Source organism: Glycine soja, chromosome 11 (assembly GCF_004193775.1).
Source record: "Glycine soja cultivar W05 chromosome 11, ASM419377v2, whole genome shotgun sequence".
In the NCBI taxonomy this organism is placed as follows: domain Eukaryota; kingdom Viridiplantae; phylum Streptophyta; class Magnoliopsida; order Fabales; family Fabaceae; genus Glycine; species Glycine soja.
Window position 1 is genome coordinate 9,192,179 of NC_041012.1, and position 21,540 is coordinate 9,213,718.

The window sequence follows — 21,540 nt, forward strand, 5'->3', positions numbered from 1 at the left end:
GATCCCAACCCTGAATTAGTTAGGTAGAACTTACCAATAATTGTTCAATAATAATGGCTTGCAACACATCATTGGATAAAACTAATATATTCTTTTCATAAAAAGATATTGCAATCTGTCAAAAAAATAATAATATTATCCTTTCGGAAATACTAGTTTGAAACTGTCAATGAAAAGGAATTTTTCATTAACTAATATTATTTGTTAAAGGCGTTAACTAAGTCAGTCCACACTCGATATCACTTGATTCTTTGCCATTTTGTCTTACTTAATTAGGCTGCTTTAGTTTTCTTATGAACGACGCGTCTGCCACATTGCCCTCTCTTTCACCAGCAAATAAATAAGAATGAATAATATGTGTTGACATTCTTTTAATCATATCGTAAATTATCATGTTTAATAAATTTATCGGCTTTTATAATATCTATATATCTTAAAGTGATATTTGTCTACATAACTCAAGAACTAGCATGCCAGCCAATAGCCAATATCTAATTCATCTTATTTTATTAGTTAAAGCAGCTCATAAGTGAAGTCAAATCCAATCTTGTTCACGTTACACGTTTTCCATCTCTCTTCTTCCTTTTTCTCTTCCTTTCTTTTAGTTCTGTTATTGCAATTTTGCCTGGCCTATAATGCAAAGTTAACCAACATTTGATTCCATTCTTTCTGTTTCCTTCTTCAAATATCTTTGTATCTTGTTTTGCAAGTAAAACTAGAACAACCTTATTTGTATATATTTTAGAAACTTCATTATTTGACAGTATATTCACCCATAGTTGAATTTCAATGGGGAAAGGAGGTGGTTGCTTTCCAAGCAAAACAAAGGCACCAATTTCTGGAGCAGAAAAGGATCCAATTATTGTTGAAAGTCTAATTCCAACAAATGATCGAAGTAGCACAAGCCAAGAGGTGGAAGCACCAGCACCAGCACCAGCAGCAGTGAAAAAGCTGAAAATTTTCATTGTGTTCTACTCAACTTATGGCCATGTGGAGTCATTGGCAAGGTCCTTGAAGAAAGGGGTTGATTCAATTGAAGGCGTTGAAGGGGTGTTGTACCGCGTGCTGGAGACGCTGCCAAAGGAGGTTCTGGAACTCATGAAGGCACCTGAGAAGGATGAGACAGTGCCACTCATATCTGAAGACAAGTTGGTGGAGGCTGATGGCTTGCTGTTTGGTTTTCCAACAAGGTATGGCAGCATGGCGGCGCAGATGAAGGTGTTTTTCGATTCGACCGGTCAGTTGTGGAGAGAGCAGAAGCTGGCAGGGGTGCCTGCTGGCTTCTTTGTCAGCACTGGCACTCAGGGTGGAGGCCAAGAAACCACAGCGTAAGAAGGCCTTTTATTTTCTGCCTTCATTGATGCATGCATAAATAAGAGCCTTGCTCTTCATTTTATTTTCTTTAATGGAACTTCAGAATTTTATCTATGTATATAAATCAATTGATAGAATTTAATTAGAAAGAAATGAGGGTACAAAGATCGGTTTTTTACGCTATCGAATTGACTTTAACAATAATTACTTTAAAAGTCATGTTTAAAGTGATTTGTAACAGTTAAACTCTGTTTCATTGTTAGAGTTTTATCTGCTTTGAACTTATAAATAGTGTGGTAGAAAACGGGTTCTAAAGTGCCTATAGCAGAAGTTTTTCTACTTGAATTTAGTAAAACTTGTTTCAAGATGCGGGTGTTCTGTTAGAAACAATTGTAGTACATCAAAACCGGGAGAGTTAGTTGTGTATAATACCATATGCGTTGTTGATTAGTGCCAATCAGTGGAACTTAAAAAAATTGTAGTTATCTCAGTGAACAATTTCAGCGTATGGATTGTTTGATCTGGGAGGGGGAGGGTGGATTGGTGGTCACGTTTTAGATAGATAAACAAATTGAGGGGTGGGGTCAGGGGGTGAGGAGTATGGTTGAAAATTAAAGACACTTTGAATTAGAAGATTTTGCCGATGTGGTTGGGTCTAGTTAAAGGAGTTAGTCCCTCACATCTTGATGAGCCAAGGTTCGAATTTTCGTTGTCCACATTTAATGTCTAATCCTAGTTCGAATAAGATTGTCTGAGAAAAAGAATACACGTGGAAAACCAACAAAAAGAGATACTAGTTTGGTGGAGAATCTCCACATGCTAATGAAGTAGTATTGTTGTTATTTTGATTGTAACATAATCCTATAGTGGTGAGAATCATGATTGGGAGACAGACCAGCAATGAGTAACATGACTTTTTATGACTATTATTGTAGTTGGACAGCAATCACACAGTTAGTCCACCATGGTATGCTCTATGTTCCTATTGGTTATACCTTCGGTGCTGGAATGTTCGAAATGGACTCGGTCAGAGGTGGATCTCCATATGGTGCTGGAGTTTTTGCTGGCGATGGATCAAGGCAGGCTAGTGAAACAGAACTGGCCCTTGCTGAGTATCAAGGAAAGTACATGGCCACAATAGTCAAGAAGTTAGGCCAGAAAAGCTAGTAGCTTCTCTGTGATCAAAAACCTCTCAAAATTATCATTCAATGTTAAGATATGATTTTCAAATGTTGTGTTTATTATTTGTATAAGATTATTTAGCATGGTCATATTCATGAACCTTTTTTCTTCTCCCTTTCAAAAAAAAACGTACACATTGTAAACTTCATGTTCTTTATTCGGTGCTGTTTGATACATTTATGAGTGAGGTGGGAATTCACAAATTATCAAAGTCTTTCAAGCCATATCAAGTAAAATAGGGGATACATATTTTAACGAATTACAGAAAGTGCTCCAATTAATTCCTTGAAAAATGAAGGAATAGGATGTGACATCCAAAATCTATGCTGTGATTGGTACTATATAGGAATTGCTGGCTTAGGCTTATTGGATTCAAACAACACTCAAGTGTGCAACTGGCTCATGATTGAGACTTGAGAGGCTCCGTGATTGGTTCGTTTCATGGGTAAGGACGTATGTCAATTAAACAGAAGCAGATAATCTTCTAGCAAAAGTAATAGTCTGAACTCTGCACATGACTTTTTTTTTTCTTTCCTTTTCTTCAAATTTATTTATAATCCATGCATGCATATTATTTTGTAATCTATAATGATCTTACAAGACTAAACCAACATTATTTCTTGTAAATAATATATGTAGTTTAAACCAAAATTATGTATCAATATTTGATATTTAATATATTTATAACTAGTATTTTAATTCATGCAAATATACCAAGTAAATATTTTTTTTATATATAATCATCTAATCATATAAAATAAAAATTACTTTATTATATGACTTAAATCAATACAAAATAACATTTAATTTGATTTAAATATTATTATTATTATTATTTTAAATTAAATATGATTTAATTTAAATCTGAAGGTAATGACATACTCATAATACTCTTAAACAACATACTCATAATAATAATTTAAAATTTAAAAATATAAATCTTTTATAAAAAAATCAATTCTACCCTCATAAGTTGTGTGTGAGCATCACTATGTAATGAGACTATATAAAGATATAAATAGTGAGTTAATTGAGAGAGTGGTGAGAGTAAGAGTCTTATAATATAGGAGTAGATTAAATTGAGCACTAAAAAAAATAATATATATATATATATATATATATATATATATATAGAGAGAGAGAGAGAGAGAGAGAGAGAGAGAGTTAATTGAGCATTCAAATTTATGATACAGGGAGTAGATTAAATTTAATTAAAATATTTTTTTTACCAAACTTTAATTAAAGTATAGGTAAATATTTTTTCATTATCATCTACTCACAAATTATTATTAGTTAACTTTTTTAATAATCAAATTTCTTTAAAAGTTATATATCAGGTGGTTTCTTATTTGTTGATAATACAAGGAAATTAAATTCTTTTTGACGAAGTTTAACATAAAAATGTTTTTTACTTTAAAACTTTAGCTTTTTTTTAAAATATGTACGAATAATTTAATCAAAATATATAAGGATTGAAATAATTTTAAAAAATAAGTAAATAAATTATTAGGTCAATCCATTGCAACCAACTTACATAAAAATGGCAAAATGGGTCAATATTGCCACACCCATCCCATGGTTCACCCGCCAAAAACTGGGGGTTGACTCGCTTTCTAGCAAGGTGGGTTGAAAATTTTTACATACCTTGATTTGAAATTTGTTGATACCTTGCCAAAAAAGAAGATAGAAAGTGAGTTGGGGGATCATGTTTACTAAATAATAATTTAAAAACATTAAAAAAATCTAAACATCCATACAAGCATTATTTATCATGTGAAACATTTATAAAATTAAGACAAAATAAAAAATTGAAAAATATTAATATAAATAAAACTAATTATTTTTTTTAAAAAAAAATAAAAGGTTGGCAATTGATCACTCAACCCATTCTCTTGATGAGTTAGGCAGGGGGGAAAACTGGGTTGGTAGGTTTAAATAATCAACCTATTTCGAAAAAAAAAAGGATTAATCAAGTTGGTACGTCTAACCCATTTTATCACACCTAAATTCACAGGGCCAAGATTTTTTATGAGATTTATTTAACTAGGCTAAATTAAGATTGTACTAAAAAAAATCAAAATTCAATGATGGTGATTACGAGGGTGATAGCGATAATAATATTAATAGTTTCATAAGATATATTTATAATTGTGTTTTAATTTCTATTATCTATTATTTTTAATTCTGATTTAATAATTGTTATTAATTATTCTAAGTTGAATCTCCCACCAACATCATAATACCCAATGTTTTTTAAGAGGTGAAAATAACAAGTGAAAGATTGAGAATAGCAGCCCACGCTGACTGGACTCTGAATTGGGGCGTAGCAGCCCATGTCCATAACAGAAATGGGAAAAATTTGAGAATTTTGACAATTAAGGGTTCAAAATGGCAATTTATGAAAGTTGGAGCTAGAAGAAGACTTGGCGAAACTCTTGTATTGACTCACAGTAGAGAGAGTGTTGGTACGAAAAATGTCGAAGCTGATCTTCGTGTTCCTTTCGCTCATTCCTCTTCTCTGCACCTCCTTCTCCCCAGAGAGACCCTCAGATCGACGCGTCCTCGTTTTGCTCGATGACTTCGCCATCAAATCCTCTCATTCTCTCTTCTTCAACTCCCTCAAATCTCGCGGCTTCGATCTCCAATTCCACCTCGCAGACGACCCCAAAATTGCGCTCCAGAGATACGGCCAGTACCTCTACGACGCCCTAATTCTCTTTTCCCCCACCATTGAACGTGAGTTTTCCACTTCTCACCCCCCCCCCATTGATATGTTTTTTCTTTTTCTTTTTTTTTCCTGAAAACTATGGAGATCTTGATTTGTGTTAAGTGTTTCACAAATGGGTCTCGAGGATTTGCGATTTCTGTTCTGTCTGTGTTTCAAAGTTGTTATTTTTAGCTAGCTAAGATGATGTTGCGAGAGGTGCAGGTTTTGGAGGATCCATTGACGCGGCTGCAATTTTGGATTTTGTTGATTCGGGTCATGATTTGATCGTTGCTGCTGATAGCAATGCATCTGATTTAATCAGGGAAATCGCCACCGAGTGTGGAGTGGACTTTGATGAGGTGCTTACAATCTATTTGATTTTATTAACTGAATTGTTTTTTGTGCATGTTTTTCTTCTAGTGAGGTTGAGAATTGACATTTCTCAGTTATGTGTCTATACTATGGTGCTTTAATTTGGTTAGTTGTTGTTATTTGTATGTTATTTGGCAATTTCAAGTACCACTTTACCCCAAAATGGCCAACCCGGTGGGAGAGGATTAGTTGGGTGCCAAATAAGAAGCCCCAGATACCTCTAGTTAAACCAATTTTTTTTGGCAATTTCAAGTCAACCTTTGCTTTTGTGTTTTTAATGTTTTAGGATCCTGCTGCTGTGGTTGTGGATCATTCAGGATATGCAGTCTCGGCTACTGAAGGAGATCATACATTGATTGCTAGTGATGATTTTATCAAGTCTGACGTGATATTGGGAAGCAAAAAAATTGAGGCGAGTGCATTGTTAATTTGTTAATAACTGCAGTATCCACAATGAGTGTTCGAGGCGTTAACATTATTCTTACCATGTCATACTTTGTACTAATGTTTGAGTCCATGAAGTTGTTTGTGTTTTTTCCTTTTCCATTTTTGTCTTTTGTTTTCAACGTGGAAGACTTGTATGTTACTGGCAAATGCTTCTTCTACACTGTAGTATTATTTTCTGATTTTTCTTGTTACCTGGGACAGGCTCCTGTACTTTTCCAGGGGATTGGGCATTCACTAAATCCTACCAATAGCCTGGTAATATTTCTTTATCGAAGTTCACATTTTGTCATTGGCCTTATTGTATTTATAAGTTTTTGTTGGTTTGGTTACACTTTTTTCTTTTGTATGCTTCAATCCAGGTGTTGAAAGTTCTCTCTGCATCTCCTTCAGCCTTTTCTGCTAACCCAAAATCTAAATTGACAAGTCCTCCATCACTCACTGGAACTTCGATCTCATTAGTTTCAGTTATACAGGTATGACATTATTTCATCGTCCAATTTTGTATGTGTGTATATTTTTTGCTGTTCTCATCTGTTCATTTCTGGTTGTCTTTGAGCATGCCCTAGTTCTTATGCTTTTGAAATATGCAAGCCAGGCTTGATTCTCAACCTTTTTCTTATTCCTTTTGAAGTTATCTGTTATGGTGTTACCTTTATGGAATAGTATAATTTATAGCAGTTGTACACAATATGTATGTATTTGTTTCAGAATATCTGGTGTTAGTGTTAAGTATAATGAATACAATCACCTGTTTCATAAAACATTTGTTAAATACGTTTTACTGTTCATTGCATGCTTTTATGATTTTTGTAGAGTTTAACTATGAACCTATGTAGTAATTCATCACTTATTATATCCTTTTTCTTCTTGGCAGGCAAGAAATAATGCCCGGATATTGATCTCTGGCTCCTTGAGTTTGTTCAGCAACCGGTATGAAAGGCTCACATGTAGGGTTTTGTGGTACTTACTAATATGTAAGCTCTGAAGCTCATTTTTCCACAAATTTGGATTTTTCTGCAGATTTTTCACGTCAGGTGTGCAGAAGGCTGGGAGTCCAACTAAGTGAGTAAAGCATTAAGCCTTTCTCTCTTAATATTGCAATTATACACTTTCTATCAGCTATGTTGCATAAATACTTTCATTATGTTCAACTTAGTGGTCATATGTCTTTCCCCCCTAGAATTTGAATTCTAGTGAAATAGTTTCTGCAAAGAAATGTTTGGTAATTTATTTTTTTGAAATAACAGACACGAGAAGTCTGGTAATGAGCAGTTCTTGAATGAACTTAGCAAATGGATTTTCCATGAAAGAGGTCACCTCAAGGTAGGAAAAAAAATTCTTCAGTCAATTTTACTGTCATTGTTCATTTATTTGATATTTGACATCGTCATTTAGCATCATTACTGTTAATTAATAGATCTTTTCGCTTCATGTTTTGATATTAAGGCGGTGCATGTGCAACACCACAAAGTTGGGGAAGCTAATGAACCAGCCATCTATAGGATCAATGATAATTTGGTAATTCAAATATTGTTCAAATGCTGATATTTGTCATGTTTGCTTTAATTGATACATTACTTTTGGTTGTGGCTCACTTGTCCAATCTTGTTATAAAGGAATACTCTGTTGAAGTTTATGAGTGGTCTGGGACAACATGGGAACCTTATGTAGCTGATGATGTTCAAGTGCAATTTTACATGATGAGCCCCTATGTCTTGAAGACTTTATCAACTGACGGCAAGGTGCTTTTGAATTTCCTATTGGCCATACTATTTATTTCTTCTCTAATAAACACTTCCCCAAAATTCACTGGATTATATTTTCTCTCAGGGCCATTATTTCACATCATTTAAGGTTCCAGATGTCTATGGGGTTTTCCAATTCAAAGTTGAGTACGAAAAACTTGGATATACAAGCTTATCTTTATCAAAGCAGGTAATTGCTGGTCCTCTCTCTCTCTCTCTCTCTCTCTCTATATATATATATATATATATATATATATATGTATATGTATATGTATATGTATGTGTATGTATGTATATATTTAAGAGTCATTCTACCCAAACACCCTTTTCTTCATTAGATTTACCTTCATGTCTTAGCTGGGTCACACTGAAACTTTTCTGCATGCATCCATATATAATATAACGGCTTTACAGTTTACACACACACTAAGACCTGCATCTTTATGGGTTTAGAATTTCCTCTTTGCAATGATTATCTATTTAAATGTTTTATGGTACCTAACTTATCCTAGCATACTGTTAAAGCAGTCATATTTCAAACTTAAAAGCCAATATTTGGTTACCTGTAGTTGTGAAGCTTCTCACTTTGTTAATACGTTATAATAATAAGCAAAATATTGTAAACAGTATTCATGAATAGTGTTGAACTTTCCATGTAGATTCCTGTTCGTCCCTTTAGACACAATGAATATGAAAGATTTATACCAGCAGCTTATCCCTATTATGGAGCAGCATTTTCAATGGTAAGGATCTCTCCCATTCTCATTTGGTTGAGTTAATCCACAAATTTGAGTATGATCTTGATTTTTGTCTCTGGATAAACCTGTTTGTGCATTCCAAATGTTTTTGTTTACCTATGACTGTACCACATTTTGGAAAACTAGTTCACCAAGCAGCTAAATTCAATTTTGTGTGCTAACTTTGAGGTGGCTTGCTGTTCTAATTCACCTAATAAATTTCTGACCAATCTAAAGGTCATGTATTCGAAAATTCTCAAAAGAGAGAAAAGGGAGTGCACTTTTTTCTGCTAATAACCGATCTGCTTTTAACTGTTGAGATGCAAAACATACGGGTAGCCCTTTCTTCTTTTAAAGTCCCTTTTTCCTTGCATGGAATGGAAGTTAATGTTATTAGGCTATTGTGTCTTGTAGTTTTTTGGCTGTGAAGTTGTAATTAGATCCATGTATGTTCTGTTCTGTCACTGAATGGATCTTCTTAAGAGTTCTCATTGGCTTTTTGGTAATATAACCTTTTGATTGTGATGCAGATGGCAGGCTTCTTCATCTTCACCGCAGTTCATCTATACAGCAAGTAGATGTAAACCTTTGCTTTAAAATACTGTAGTCTGTAGTACGGGGTTTTGGACTTATTTTGAGATAAAAAATTTTGATTAGGCAATGATATTAACTGATGTTTCTAATTTATTATAGATGCATTACTTTTCTCCCCGCGTCAGTTGGCCTTACGATTTAAAGTACTATTGTTTTACGGTAAGCATCATAGCTTAGCATTTCATGGTGCTGGTGATATTTAACTACAAGATTGGCCTATTTGTCTAACGGTATTTTTTCTCAAATTTAAGAAATATTGGATAAATGTTTTTACAAGTGTTTATTAAAAAATAAGAAAGAAAAATTAATTGAATTTCTCATAAATTAAAATTAACTTATCCATTTAACTTTTATTGAAGTTTTTTTTATTAAACATTTTTAAAGCCAAGGTGTATAGCTGGTTTTCTCATATTTAGGGAAAACAATTATCGAACCAAACTTATACTATTGTAATTAGATGTTTGTGTATATATTCTTTTATTAAGGATTAATCATACTTGCCATTGTATATATGAGTCTAGACTTGAGTAAATACTGTATGATTTATTAGATGTTGGATTGATTTTATCAATGTAGTTTATTGTTTATAAATTAGATTAAAAGTATTCACAAGTGCAATGTTTTCAAGGTTTTTTTTAATCACCAACTCAATAAATTTTTACCCTAATTTATAAATTATGGCAAAGGTGAAAGTAAAGTTGGGTTGAGCAAAATGAATATCTCCTTTTTGCAAAACCTGATAAATATGACCTAAGATTGAGGGTAGCATGTTAGGTTCAGCTGAGAGAAGCCCAAATACAAGTTAAAAAATAAAATGCTTACTTATGTATTTTATCACCTAATTGTCATTATTTGGTTATTTTTACAACCCAAGGTTTTCTCCCAATTTTACAACTCAAGTTTTTTTGTTTTTATCAAAGTACCCATTTTGTTTTCTATTGGGTTTTTAAATTTCTGAACTATTGAGAAGTAAAATATTTCACTAGTTAATTGAGTTCAAATATAAAAAAAAAATACAAAATAGATATGCATTTCAGGGTTCTATTATATTTCTATTATAGTAATGTAATGTATTTTATGTATAAAAAAATTGAATTATATCTCTATATTAGTATTTTGAGAAAATCAAGAGAATAAAATAAAATAGGAAATTGATTCGTATTTTAATATATTTTACCATTCAAGTTTTTTTCCCCTCATTTTACCATTATTTTAAAAACAAAATACACCATTTTATTTTTCTTTAACTTTATTTAGTGATATGTTATCATCGGTAAAATACTCAAATTAAAACTTGAATGTAAAATTCACAAAACGATGGAAATTGGGTCATAAAATATGCAATTGAACCAAAATAAAATCGTATAAGTCTCTCTAATTTGGTTTTCAATTGTAAACTGAATTGTCTCAATTTTTTTCTTAAATTAAGTTTGAAGAAGGGAAAAAAAGTTGTTTTTCAAGGTAAAATTCATTTGAACTTTAATCTAAAGTAAACATGCATATCATTTGAACTCAATTTAGATGTATTATACATAAAAAGAAGCGGAGGTAATATATTTTTTTAAACAGTTTAAAAACTGCCTTGGGCTGATTGAACAGGAGCAATGTCCAATAGTAGGGTTTAGTGTCTCACTTCTTTTTGCTAGTTTTCGTTTGCCACTTAAGTTCAATTAGCCAAAAGATGCACTGGTTAAATAAATAAACATTTCTCTAAAAAAAATCAATGCACATTTCAATAAATGCTACAACCATACTTTCTAGCACTCAATTCAGACAATTTTTTACTTTTTTCTATTAGGTGAAATTTGGGTCCTACTAAATGTCTCGTTCTTCATTTTAGTCACTTTTATATTAGGTGAAATTTGACTGCTACTGAATATCTTGGTCTTGTACTCCTATTCTCCTTTTGATAAAATATCAATTTTAAACTTTTTGTTACAACATTTTTAAACTGACATTCAAATAAATTAAAGATATAAGGAAAAGGTTGTTAAAAAGAAAATATAACAAAGAGTTCATGCAAGTACAACAGGACATAGGGATTTTTATTGAAAAGTTTTGTTCGAAAGCACAACGATAGACGATGAAAAATGAACCATCTCTAATAAAACCCCATTAAACTCGAAAGCTAGTTTTTTTTTTGTAAAAAGAATCGTGATCGAGCCTCTGATCCTCTTATGTAACTGGGTAAAACGTTACTTATTTGTAAGACACATACGATTCAACAAAAAATGCGATTTCGCAAACCTTATTTGAACCTCAAGCCTCATGGTATTTAATAACCGATAGGCTTAGACCTTTGATGTTGAGGTGGTTGTGTTAAAATATTTTACCAACCTTAGGATTAAGATAATGAAAAATAGAAAGAAATAGGCGACATAATGAGATGAAATGAAATGAAATGAAATTTTTGTATGTGAAATACTTTAGTCGAAAATGTGTGGTAAAGTTACTAGTAAACGCCTTGATATAACAATCAGAAATAGGCATTTATCAGCGAAACTTCCAGCATTCAATTTCGGCCTCCCATGAATCAGCATAAGCACTTAACATTACGTTCAAGCTAATCTGGGATTATGAAGGCCGATACAAAAATCAAAAGTTAATAACAATTTGGAAAAGAAAAAACATGTAAAAACAATTGAAAAAGACACTCTCTGTAGCCGCTACCTAGTGCAAAACAGCAATTCAGCGAGTTACAAATGAGAACAAGATTAGGGTTTAGCTGCGACTACGGCATCTCCCGATAGGTATATATAACATCGTCCTGCCGAACCCATAAATATTGGGCCCAAGAAAGTCAAACATGAAGAGGAAGCCCAACCCTAAAATATTAAGTTTGGTTAAAAATAAAGCATGACTAATAATATATTTATTTTTGTTTATTTAAAATATAAAGACAAAGAGAGAGAAAATTAATTTTTAAAAATAAAATTTAAAATATTTTATTCTTTTTCTTTATTTTTTTTTTCTGTTTTGCTTCATTTTTTATTCATTTCAATACTTACTATTGTATTTGACTATTATTTGGTCCTTGAACTTTCTAGTATTCTCACGTTTTCACCCAACTTATTACATTTTTAATTGGAACTCCAAGGCTGGTGATGTTAGTTAAAATATTGATGTTTGTCACCTAACGGCTTCAAATAAAAAGACTATTTTTTATTTATTTATTAATTACATAATTTTTAGAATTATTTTCAATTGAATATTGTTTTTATATATGTATAGTATTTTTGTACAAAATATACTTATTATAATTAGTTTGAAAATTAATGTGAAATTTATTCTCCAACATTTCTTCTCAAGTCCAATTATGATTTATCTTCAGTATTTTACTTGAAATTACGCTTTAATTAAGTTTAGGTTTCAAAACAAAGTTTTTAAAATTAGACGAGTCATTAAGCCGAGAAAAGTACTTCATCAGAGATCTTGCTTTCATTCATTAAATCAATTTGTACACTTCATTTATTTTCTTAGATAAAAGTATGAGAAAATAAACTTTTCTATTGAATAACTTTATTTATCTAAAAATTATCTTAATATTTTAGTTCACAACTCCTGCCTCTTTAGTTAAAATAAATATAAGTATGAATTTACTTTTTTATGTTTTTTTCTCGTCTGAAAATTATCCTTAGACGCTCGAGTGTAAGCATCCAAAGAGAAAAAGAAAAGAAAATAAATGATTGATGATACAAAGTGACATAAGTAAAAGATAATTTTTTTAAAAGATATTGATAAATGAAGTGTTAACATTGTTAGGTTGTCCAATAATTAATTAAACTTGACACTATTTATGTCTTTTCCTTTATTGGTCACTTTGGACAAATCCACTAAATATATTCTTTTATTTTTTTTGTTTGGAGTTATAACACCCATAATATGGCTAGTAGAATTTTTTATTTTTTATTTTTGCCTCAGATTCCAAAGCATCTTACTTCAAGCTTCAACCCATGTTTTGAATTTTGATCCATTATATTTTAAAAAATAGCAATTAATAATGCATAAGAACTTAGACACTCACAAGCTGATATAAGGATCTGGTTAAAGTTGCTTTCCATTAAAATGAAAGGAGCTTTCCAAGAAAAGAAATTGACAAGAACATTGATTCACAACAAACCAAAATTAAAGATGTACGTACGTAACAGGAATATTAGCCAAAACTAAAGTAGAGAAACAAACAAATCACACTATTACAAGTTACAACAACAACAACAAACAAAAACAAGCACGCCACGATCCATTACATTAGCAACAAGCACGTTGGAAAATAAGAAACATAAACAGCAGGGGCACAAGCTAGAAAATTAACAATGGCAATCAACGAGAGTACATAGTTAATTAAGTGCCCTTGTGTAGTTTATATTGATTAGTGCCCCCTCTAATGAATCTAGCAGTGGAAAGAGTCGACAACCTTGCACTTAACAGGGAGTTCCATGCACTTGTTGGGATCAACACCATACATAGAGAGAAGGCCCGAATCCTTGAAGCGGCAGAAGCATTTAAGATCAGCCTTGGCAATGGCTGAGCAACAAGCAGTGGAGGGATCAGCAGGATAGTCCCCACTCACACTCGGCTTGCATGCCGCCAACCCATCGCTGGGCATGCGACAAAACGAGTATTGGCCATTGGCCATCCCAATCATGGCCATGCCCAACACCATCCCCACAATCATAACCTTCTTATTGTATCCCTCCATTATCATAATATATTGATATCTCTTATTCACTCTTCCACTAGATTGCAATGAGAGTGGGACTATAGGCTTATATATAGACTTAGTTAGTCTTTGGTTTTAGGTCGCACTTCATAATTAATTTTAGATAATTTTTCACACGTTTTGAATTTTATATTGAAGAAAATATCATAATTATTATTTTTGAGCTAAAATAATTTTAAGTAATTTTTTATCACTTTAAAATCAATTATAATCAAAATTATTCAAACATAAATTATATTATTTCAAAATCAATTTTAACCAATTAACGTTGATTCAAACAAAGAAAGGTGGGTTATAGAGATCCCGTGACATTGTGTGTGCTGGCTGGTTGGCAATACAATGGGACCAATATATCACGGGCAAGTGTTTGGTGATTTAAGGGGAATAATTGGATGTTTGTAGTGCTCTGGTCTCTAGGAGGTTTTGCTTGTTTTAATGTATAATAATATGTGCAATGGTTGCATGTGAAGTGTGGATGGAATTAGATTCCCACGGAGGGAAGCTTCAAGTGGAAACGAGAGGACATGGTGAGTGAAACTGTACATGTAATACTACAAACTATATTATCACTAGAGGGGGAACAGTAATGAAAGAGTGAGGTTACTGAAAATTTGGAAGACGCCTATGCTCGAGACGAAACAAGAAAAGAAAGAGTAAGATAACGTTGCACATAAATTAAACTTTGATATTACTTTTTTTACAATACTATTTATTCTGTACCATAAGAAGCTAGCTAGCTACAAGACTGGGAAAGGATGGAGACTCAACCTTCATCTCTAGACCCTGATCAATAATTTTAATATACTGTATAGCAGAACCCATTATGAGCATGCTTGTCATTAAAAAAACACTGAAAGTTATTAATTCTTTAGTGAATGGGATATTATTTGTGTTATGTATTATTCCAGCTTATGTTTTGTTATTTCAGTGTATGTTGTGTTATGTATTATTAAAACATGTTTATAATATTTTTAAAAATATTCTACTGTATAAAATATACATAGTTGGTGTAAAATATTTTTCCGCATACATCTAAATGATCTAATAGTAAGGTTGTATCATTTTCTCACAACAAATCTATTCATTTATAAATATGATATAGTGAGATAATGAATTTCTTATATATTTGTGTAAAAATATTTTACACACAAGCGGATGTGTAAAGTGAGAATTGAAGAGCATTTGTATTAGAGGAAAGAGAAATAAATTTAATATATATATATATATATATATATATATATATATATATATATATATATATTATATGAAGAAATTAAACACAATATTAAGAGAATTATAATACTTATATATATTTTGTTCAATCAACTGAATTAGATTTTTTTAATAATTTAGATTATATAATCATGAATAATTATGACTTAAATTTATTTAATGATTACATGATGATGAAAAAATAATTACATAACCACTTAAAAAAATTATAACGTGGCTTTATTTTTTAATCTTAATATTTCATTATTTATCTAATACTTAATCATGATTATCTCACTCTCATAATAAAAGTCCTTTCACTTTATATGCTCCCATATAACCGTACTGTCCATATATATACATTTAACTCAAAAAAAAAATCTCTAGCAGGGTTTAGGCTGTACTGTTTAAAGGCTGCTTGCGAGAAGTCACAAGTTTGTTTTACCTAGTGTCCTATTCATTTTTTTACTGCATAAGAGTCCTATACATTTAAAAAGCGTTAAAACTCAATACCAATTATCATTCATCAAAGTAGTCAAATAATAAAGTACATACTCAACTTGTACAAATAATATAGAAATAGTCAGACTTAATTGGTAATGTTATATACAGAACATAAATTGTGAGCGTATAAATTTAATTTAATTTCCGTAATGAACTCTACCTTTCACATTATGTTATCCACTCTTACTTATAAGGTTTTTAATGAATTTTCCTCTAAACATCAAAAATAATGAAAAGAATATATAATTAACCATGATTTAAAATTATCGAGAAATCAACAATATCAAGTAATCAGACAATATCAAAATTGCATTAATAAAATAAAAAAGAACAGATGACATGTACTGACATGTGTATATATTAAAATCCTAGTTGCGGTCTTATTTGTTATTTCTCTGCACTTCTTGTGCTTAATATAAATACCTTTTGCTGAGAAAAAAAGAAAAAAGAACAGACGTCATGTAATTTAAATTGACCCACCAACCTTACAATTGTTTATTCATGTTATGAATGGGAGCCTAACTTACATATAGGTAAGCAAACTAAGCCAATGAATTTATTCTGCTTTCGTAGCCGTAGTTAGAATGATAATTGTTTTTGTATTATGAATGGACCACCCACGTTACGTTACACTACCAAAGTAAAACGTCACGAGCTTATGTTGACGTGGCCACATACAATTCAATCTCAATTCTCAACCATCAACATCCATATTGACAAGATCAAGCCTATTTATGAGTTTATGATATTAGTGACACTGATTTCAAATCTTCGAACATAATTTAAAAAAAATAAAATAAGGATATATTTTAATTTTATCTCTAAAATATACTACGTATCAGATAAGCTTCATAACTTCTTTGATTGATTAAAAGAATAGTGGCAATAAAATTAAAATTTATAATATCTATAAACTATACAAATCCGTCACTCCTATGCAAGTGCAATCACCAACGATTTAAATGTGGAACAGGCAAAATGGAAAGGCTTGATAGATATGATGTCCAAGAATTGACAGCTTGGTATAATAATAGACATATATAGATTTCACTTACGTGACAATTAAAAATGGAGCAGAAATTAGTTAAAACAAAAAGGGAAGAAGTCCAAAACGAAAAGAATCAAGAGTATTCGATTAGATAAATTGGGTCAATTTGTCGATGGCATCTTCATCTACTTCATCGGATATGATCAAAATAAGGTTAGGAAAGTGAAGTTAATTATATATGAGAGCGTGTCATGGGAGATCGATATAAAGAGAAGAATCACAAGTTGTGAACGGGGGAATAATATTATGCATGGCTTCAAAGTCTTTAGCCTTATTACACATATTTTTCTATCTTCTAAGCTTAGATACAAAGCACCTTGCTTGGTTGACATATTTCAAAACTTTAGGTCATAAGCCAACAGAATTAGCCAAGGTGACCAAGAAAACCATCCAATCCAATCACTATGTATGTGATGTGGCGGGAGCAATAAATCACGTGAAAGAAGAGCCAGTTCAGTAGCGTGCATGGAATCTATTTTATATTTTCAAAGTTCAAATCGTGGGTGGTAAAAGTGAAAACCACACCAACAAATAAGATATATCACATTTAATAAATAATTGAATTTCTTAAGTACAGTTACACAGAAATTCAATTTGCTAATTATAGATATGAAAAAGATTTTTTTAGGAGAGATAAAACACACTTCCCTGATTTCATGACTTTTTATTAGAGAATACCTTGCTTTTAAAAAAATAAGTGGAAACCACTAAGTTGCCAACATGTGTCACTCAGTGGTTACGTGTCAGCAGGAAGAGAGATCACAGATTTTTTTTATTAAAATAAAATGCACAAGTAGGTGGGTGCATGCGGACATGATGACCTGTTTACATACAAACATGGCTTGCCCATTTTGTTTTGATAAAACTTCGATCTCTTATTTTTCCACGACCCATACACGAGCACACTAATCTTAATCTCCTACCCTTCTTAAGCATAATTCAATTACTCTTATTGCATTTAGAATGAATAAAATCAAACCGCATATTATTTTTATTTGATTGGAATGACTTAATTTTTGTCCAAAAATTAAATTAAACCACTCCTAATTATAATAGTGATAATAATAGTAGCAAAAATAGTTGTAACAATAGTAGTGGTAACCAGATCAGACAACAACTTTGTGGCAATGATAATAGTGAAATAAAGAAGATCTACAATGTAAGGTAAGGATGAAAGGGAAAAAAATTCTCCATCTTATCTCAATCGTTCTTAAATTTACTCTTTCTTTGAGTTAACTAGTAGTTTTATAAATTTACTCTTTCTTTGAGTAACTTTGTGAAGGATAAGCTTATCTAGTAGCATTATGAATTAACTAAACATTAAATATATGATCATTTTTCTTATCTATTTAGTTTTGTTCTCGCAACCAAAGGGACCCTAAAGCTGATGCAGTTTTCTAATTTTAGAAATTACTTTAATGATTATTTATGTATCGTATTGTAAGTTACAACTTAATTTGTATTTGGTTTTTCATTAGGAAGAATCTAAGGTACGGTTATCGGAAAACAACTCATTATTACTTTTGCGTTTAATTGGCAAGAAATTCCTGCAAAAAAAAAAAAAAAACCAAACACATTATTAGAATTAGAAGTTTATTTATATAAACACGTATGCCAAAATGGTGGCAACACATATGTAACAGGCGGCGCTGCTTCAAGTTATAACGTTTCGGGAGCAACAAACAGGTAGGTTTATATATGTGTATACTCTTCTACATGCAGAACTTTAAAGCTATGTTCTTCTTAATTATAATAATTTTGTTTCTAGTTAATTCAAAATTATTCAGGTTTCTCCCGCAAGCCCTAGGAAAGCTTGTTTAGAAACTTCGCAATGAAATTTTGAAATGAGAATATTCTTACGGGAGACTTACAAGTATAAGTCAACTCAATTCTAACAAAAAAATAAAATTGTTCCAAGCATCAACTTCTTCCACAAGGTTAGAGGTTGCCTGTCAGAACATTCAAGTGTATATGTCCTGTCTAACCCTAGAGTTTTATGCAAATCGTCACGGAATGGTATTTTAATAATTACTACAAAAGGGATATATGTTAGATAAAATAGATTAGTTAATCTATTTCACAAAAAAATAATGTATCTATAGCACAGTTTCATTTTATAATCTCTCGGGTGCTAATGAAACTATTTTAGTAAAATTTAACTGTCTCAATTCTTGGCCGATATGTATTCTTCGTTATCCTTAGGCTGATAGATAAGGTTGTTAAGGGAGATAATTTGTATTATTTTCAAGCAATCAATTCAATCATCGATCTCAAAATACATAACTTGATCGATTTGTCTAGAAAGCTTGGTTGAACTAAATCGATTCATCGAATTAGGAGAGTGCACAAGTCCCTTACAACATCTTATTTTTCGTAAAATAAATTAAAAATAATTTTATTTATAAATAAATAAAGTTTTAGAAAAATAATAAAATTTTTGTAATTAAATAAATAAGGAGAAATAATTTATTAATTAAAATAATGATTTTAAGATAAATAAAATAAATATATGTTCTTAGAAAATGAAAATAATATTTTATTTATTCATTTGATAGAAAGTAAAATAAAATTCTTTTTTATAAAATAATAAAATAAAGAAAAATAGAATAAATAATAAGCTGAGAGTACCCCAATTAAAAATAGAGACATATTAAATCAGTTCTTACATTTACTATAAGTCTTTGCGCTCTGCCTTCTCTCAAATTTGTTTTCTCTTTTTCATTTTCCAAAATCCTCTCTTGCATACATTCAAACATGTCCAGTAAAATTATAATCTCAGACTCGTTAACTGTTGGATCATCGTGACATTTGAACACCCAGTTCGGAACTCATTTTTGCACATCTTTATCATTGAGATTTGCGAAATAATGTCCGCATTAATATAAATGTCCCTCACACGGAGCTCTATTTTTCTCGCATATACCGAAACTTGTCCCAATAAAAAATATGATCTTGGACTTGTTAATCCTTGCATCATCGTGAAATTTGAAAACATATTTTGAAACTCATCTTTGCACATAGCCGTCGTTGAGATTTGTGAAATAATATCTGTGGCAAGAGAAATATCCCTAGCACAAAGAGAGTGAAATGAATGTTTCAATCTCTTCTCCTTCTCTTTAATGCTTGGAAATCCTAACAAAACAACAAGAGGAAAAGCTTAAGGAATCTTATAGAACTGCCATAGATCCAGCTATCATTGTCGAACTACACACGTGAGCCCACTTAAAGGTAAATGATGATTTTTTTATAATTGGGATTAGAATGAACATGTGTAGGAATCCATAAAAGATCAAATTGTAATTTATTTTGGAACGTTTACTATATTGTGATTCTTACTTTATGATTAAAATTACGAGATTGTTGTGTTTGACAGGCCAATTGATGCCCTAATGCAAATTGGCTGATAAAATTGAATGCTTTTGGTATTTTTATGTTTTTAACCTATGATCTTGATTCCTTTGATTTTGACATAATTATGTGAAATTGTTTTAGGGATTTAATTATATGAACATAACATATTAATATTATTATTATGTGACATGTATATAATGTATGACATGTATATAATGGAAGTGTGATGAACTATGTGTAAGTGACAAGTTGAGTATGTGTTAAATTGTGAGATCATATGTTTATATTGAGATGTTGTGTGCATTGAGTTGTGAGTTATGAACAGTACAATCACACGACTATAAGACCCTTTAAGGACGACAAGTTAATACGCGACAAATATTGTGATGGGAACCATTGTGAGAATCCAACGAGTTTAATCACTTTGAGACGCGACGAGTTAAAATTATTTTGAGAACAATTGAAGGGTCCGTGTATTTTGTACAATTCATAGATAGAATCTGCGTGCTAAAATGTTTTATAAGTTGGACTGAATCAAGAGGGAGAGGCTCTAACGGACTCTTCAGAGTGTAGACCTAAGGGGTAAATACACTCGGTTTGAATGTTCCTTGAAGTCTATGCTGATCCCATATGGTTGGAGCGTTCTCGCAAAACAGAGTGACCCTGGTTGGTCTCCCTATGATTTTACCTAGTGAGAGTGACTTGACTTACCATTGTGTGGTTTGTCTTGTCGTGTACTCTTAGGTGCCTGACGAGGTTTTTCACTAACATGGTACCATATTGCATATAGAATTGAGTCTTAGTATATTTGTTACATAACGCTTGTGTATTTATCGATATTGATTGGTTGAGTGATATTGTGTTTTGATCCTTGAGAGCATGAGTGATGTGAAAATGTGTGAGACGTGTAGTGTTGAGATGTGATGTTATGCATAAGTGGTGGATTGACATGAGCTATGTTAAAGTAAGTTGTATTTCATTTATATGATATGTATATCTATGTTGTCATGTTTCTCTCTATTAGTTAGGAATGTAATAACTCATTCTTTGTGTGTTGTTTGTATTTAGATCCTATGATGATATCAAACTTTGTGTTCATGCGAGTAGATGATTAGGTGGATGACTATGGAAAACCTCATATTAGAAAATGCTGGAATATAATGCTCTGATAGGATATGACATTTGAACATGGGTTTTTGTATTATTTGTTTAATATTATGAACATGTTATTTTATGTTATTCCATTGCTTAACTTGTTTCCTTTTATAAAAAAATTGGATTGCCTTGTTTTAGGTCAAAAATGTTTTCATACCCTTATTTAATAGGTTTTTAATTTGGTGGTCAACGCGAATGTGAACCTTTTACCCATGTGAGCTCCTTTATATTTATCGAATAAAGTCATTTTAATTAATTTCATATTTTCATATAAAATATTATATAAATATGTATGTCGAAGTCTCTAGGGTGTCACACCCCTCAGTCTTAAGTTAACACTTAAAGAAGAAACTAAAGACTTTAATTTATCATTTGACCTAGAGATCGAAATCCGACCTAGGAGGGTGCATGTTGATTGAAATTTGAGCTAAGCGAGTATAAAAATTAAATAT

The 21,540-nt window shown here is 31.4% G+C and overlaps 3 protein-coding genes and 1 non-coding gene across 4 annotated transcripts; 2 read left to right on the forward strand and 2 right to left on the reverse strand.

Annotated features, from left to right (window-relative positions):
- The first annotated feature begins 489 nt into the window (after nt 1–489).
- Nucleotides 490–2,720, forward strand: LOC114374056 (probable NAD(P)H dehydrogenase (quinone) FQR1-like 2). Its single transcript, XM_028331650.1, has 2 exons — nt 490–1,328; nt 2,250–2,720. The coding sequence occupies exons 1-2, from the start codon at nt 790–792 to the stop codon at nt 2,479–2,481; spliced, it is 771 nt and encodes a 256-aa protein (XP_028187451.1). The 5' UTR covers nt 490–789; the 3' UTR covers nt 2,482–2,720.
- Nucleotides 2,721–4,917: 2,197 nt separating this feature from the next.
- On the forward strand, nt 4,918–9,222 carry LOC114377292 (dolichyl-diphosphooligosaccharide--protein glycosyltransferase 48 kDa subunit-like). The gene is made up of 13 exons (XM_028335738.1): nt 4,918–5,232; nt 5,426–5,562; nt 5,862–5,987; nt 6,224–6,277; nt 6,382–6,495; nt 6,897–6,952; nt 7,043–7,084; nt 7,270–7,345; nt 7,469–7,540; nt 7,639–7,764; nt 7,853–7,957; nt 8,427–8,510; nt 9,035–9,222. Exons 1-13 carry the CDS (start codon nt 4,971–4,973, stop codon nt 9,080–9,082), a joined length of 1,302 nt encoding a protein of 433 aa, XP_028191539.1. The 5' UTR covers nt 4,918–4,970; the 3' UTR covers nt 9,083–9,222.
- A 2,310-nt stretch (nt 9,223–11,532) lies between these two features.
- LOC114377744 lies at nt 11,533–11,673 on the reverse strand. Its single transcript, XR_003659181.1, has one exon. It is a non-coding gene; the product is annotated as a small nucleolar RNA snoR83 (small nucleolar RNA).
- Nucleotides 11,674–13,131: 1,458 nt separating this feature from the next.
- On the reverse strand, nt 13,132–13,850 carry LOC114374403 (putative lipid-transfer protein DIR1). The gene has a single exon (XM_028332047.1). The coding sequence runs from the start codon at nt 13,801–13,803 to the stop codon at nt 13,489–13,491; it is 315 nt and encodes a 104-aa protein (XP_028187848.1). The 5' UTR covers nt 13,804–13,850; the 3' UTR covers nt 13,132–13,488.
- Nucleotides 13,851–21,540: the final 7,690 nt, after the last annotated feature.

Bases quoted from the DNA above. Each gene is read 5' to 3' on its own strand.
- LOC114374056 (XM_028331650.1), top strand. From the start codon at position 790: ATGGGGAAAGGAGGTGGTTGCTTTCCAAGCAAAACAAAGGCACCAATT. The intron at 1,329-2,249 runs GTAAGAAGGCCT...CTATTATTGTAG, and splicing joins GGAGGCCAAGAAACCACAGC to TTGGACAGCAATCACACAGT.
- LOC114377292 (XM_028335738.1), top strand. From the start codon at position 4,971: ATGTCGAAGCTGATCTTCGTGTTCCTTTCGCTCATTCCTCTTCTCTGC. The intron at 7,541-7,638 runs GTAATTCAAATA...CTTGTTATAAAG, and splicing joins ATAGGATCAATGATAATTTG to GAATACTCTGTTGAAGTTTA. The intron at 7,765-7,852 runs GTGCTTTTGAAT...ATTTTCTCTCAG, and splicing joins CTTTATCAACTGACGGCAAG to GGCCATTATTTCACATCATT.
- LOC114374403 (XM_028332047.1), bottom strand. From the start codon at position 13,803: ATGATAATGGAGGGATACAATAAGAAGGTTATGATTGTGGGGATGGTG.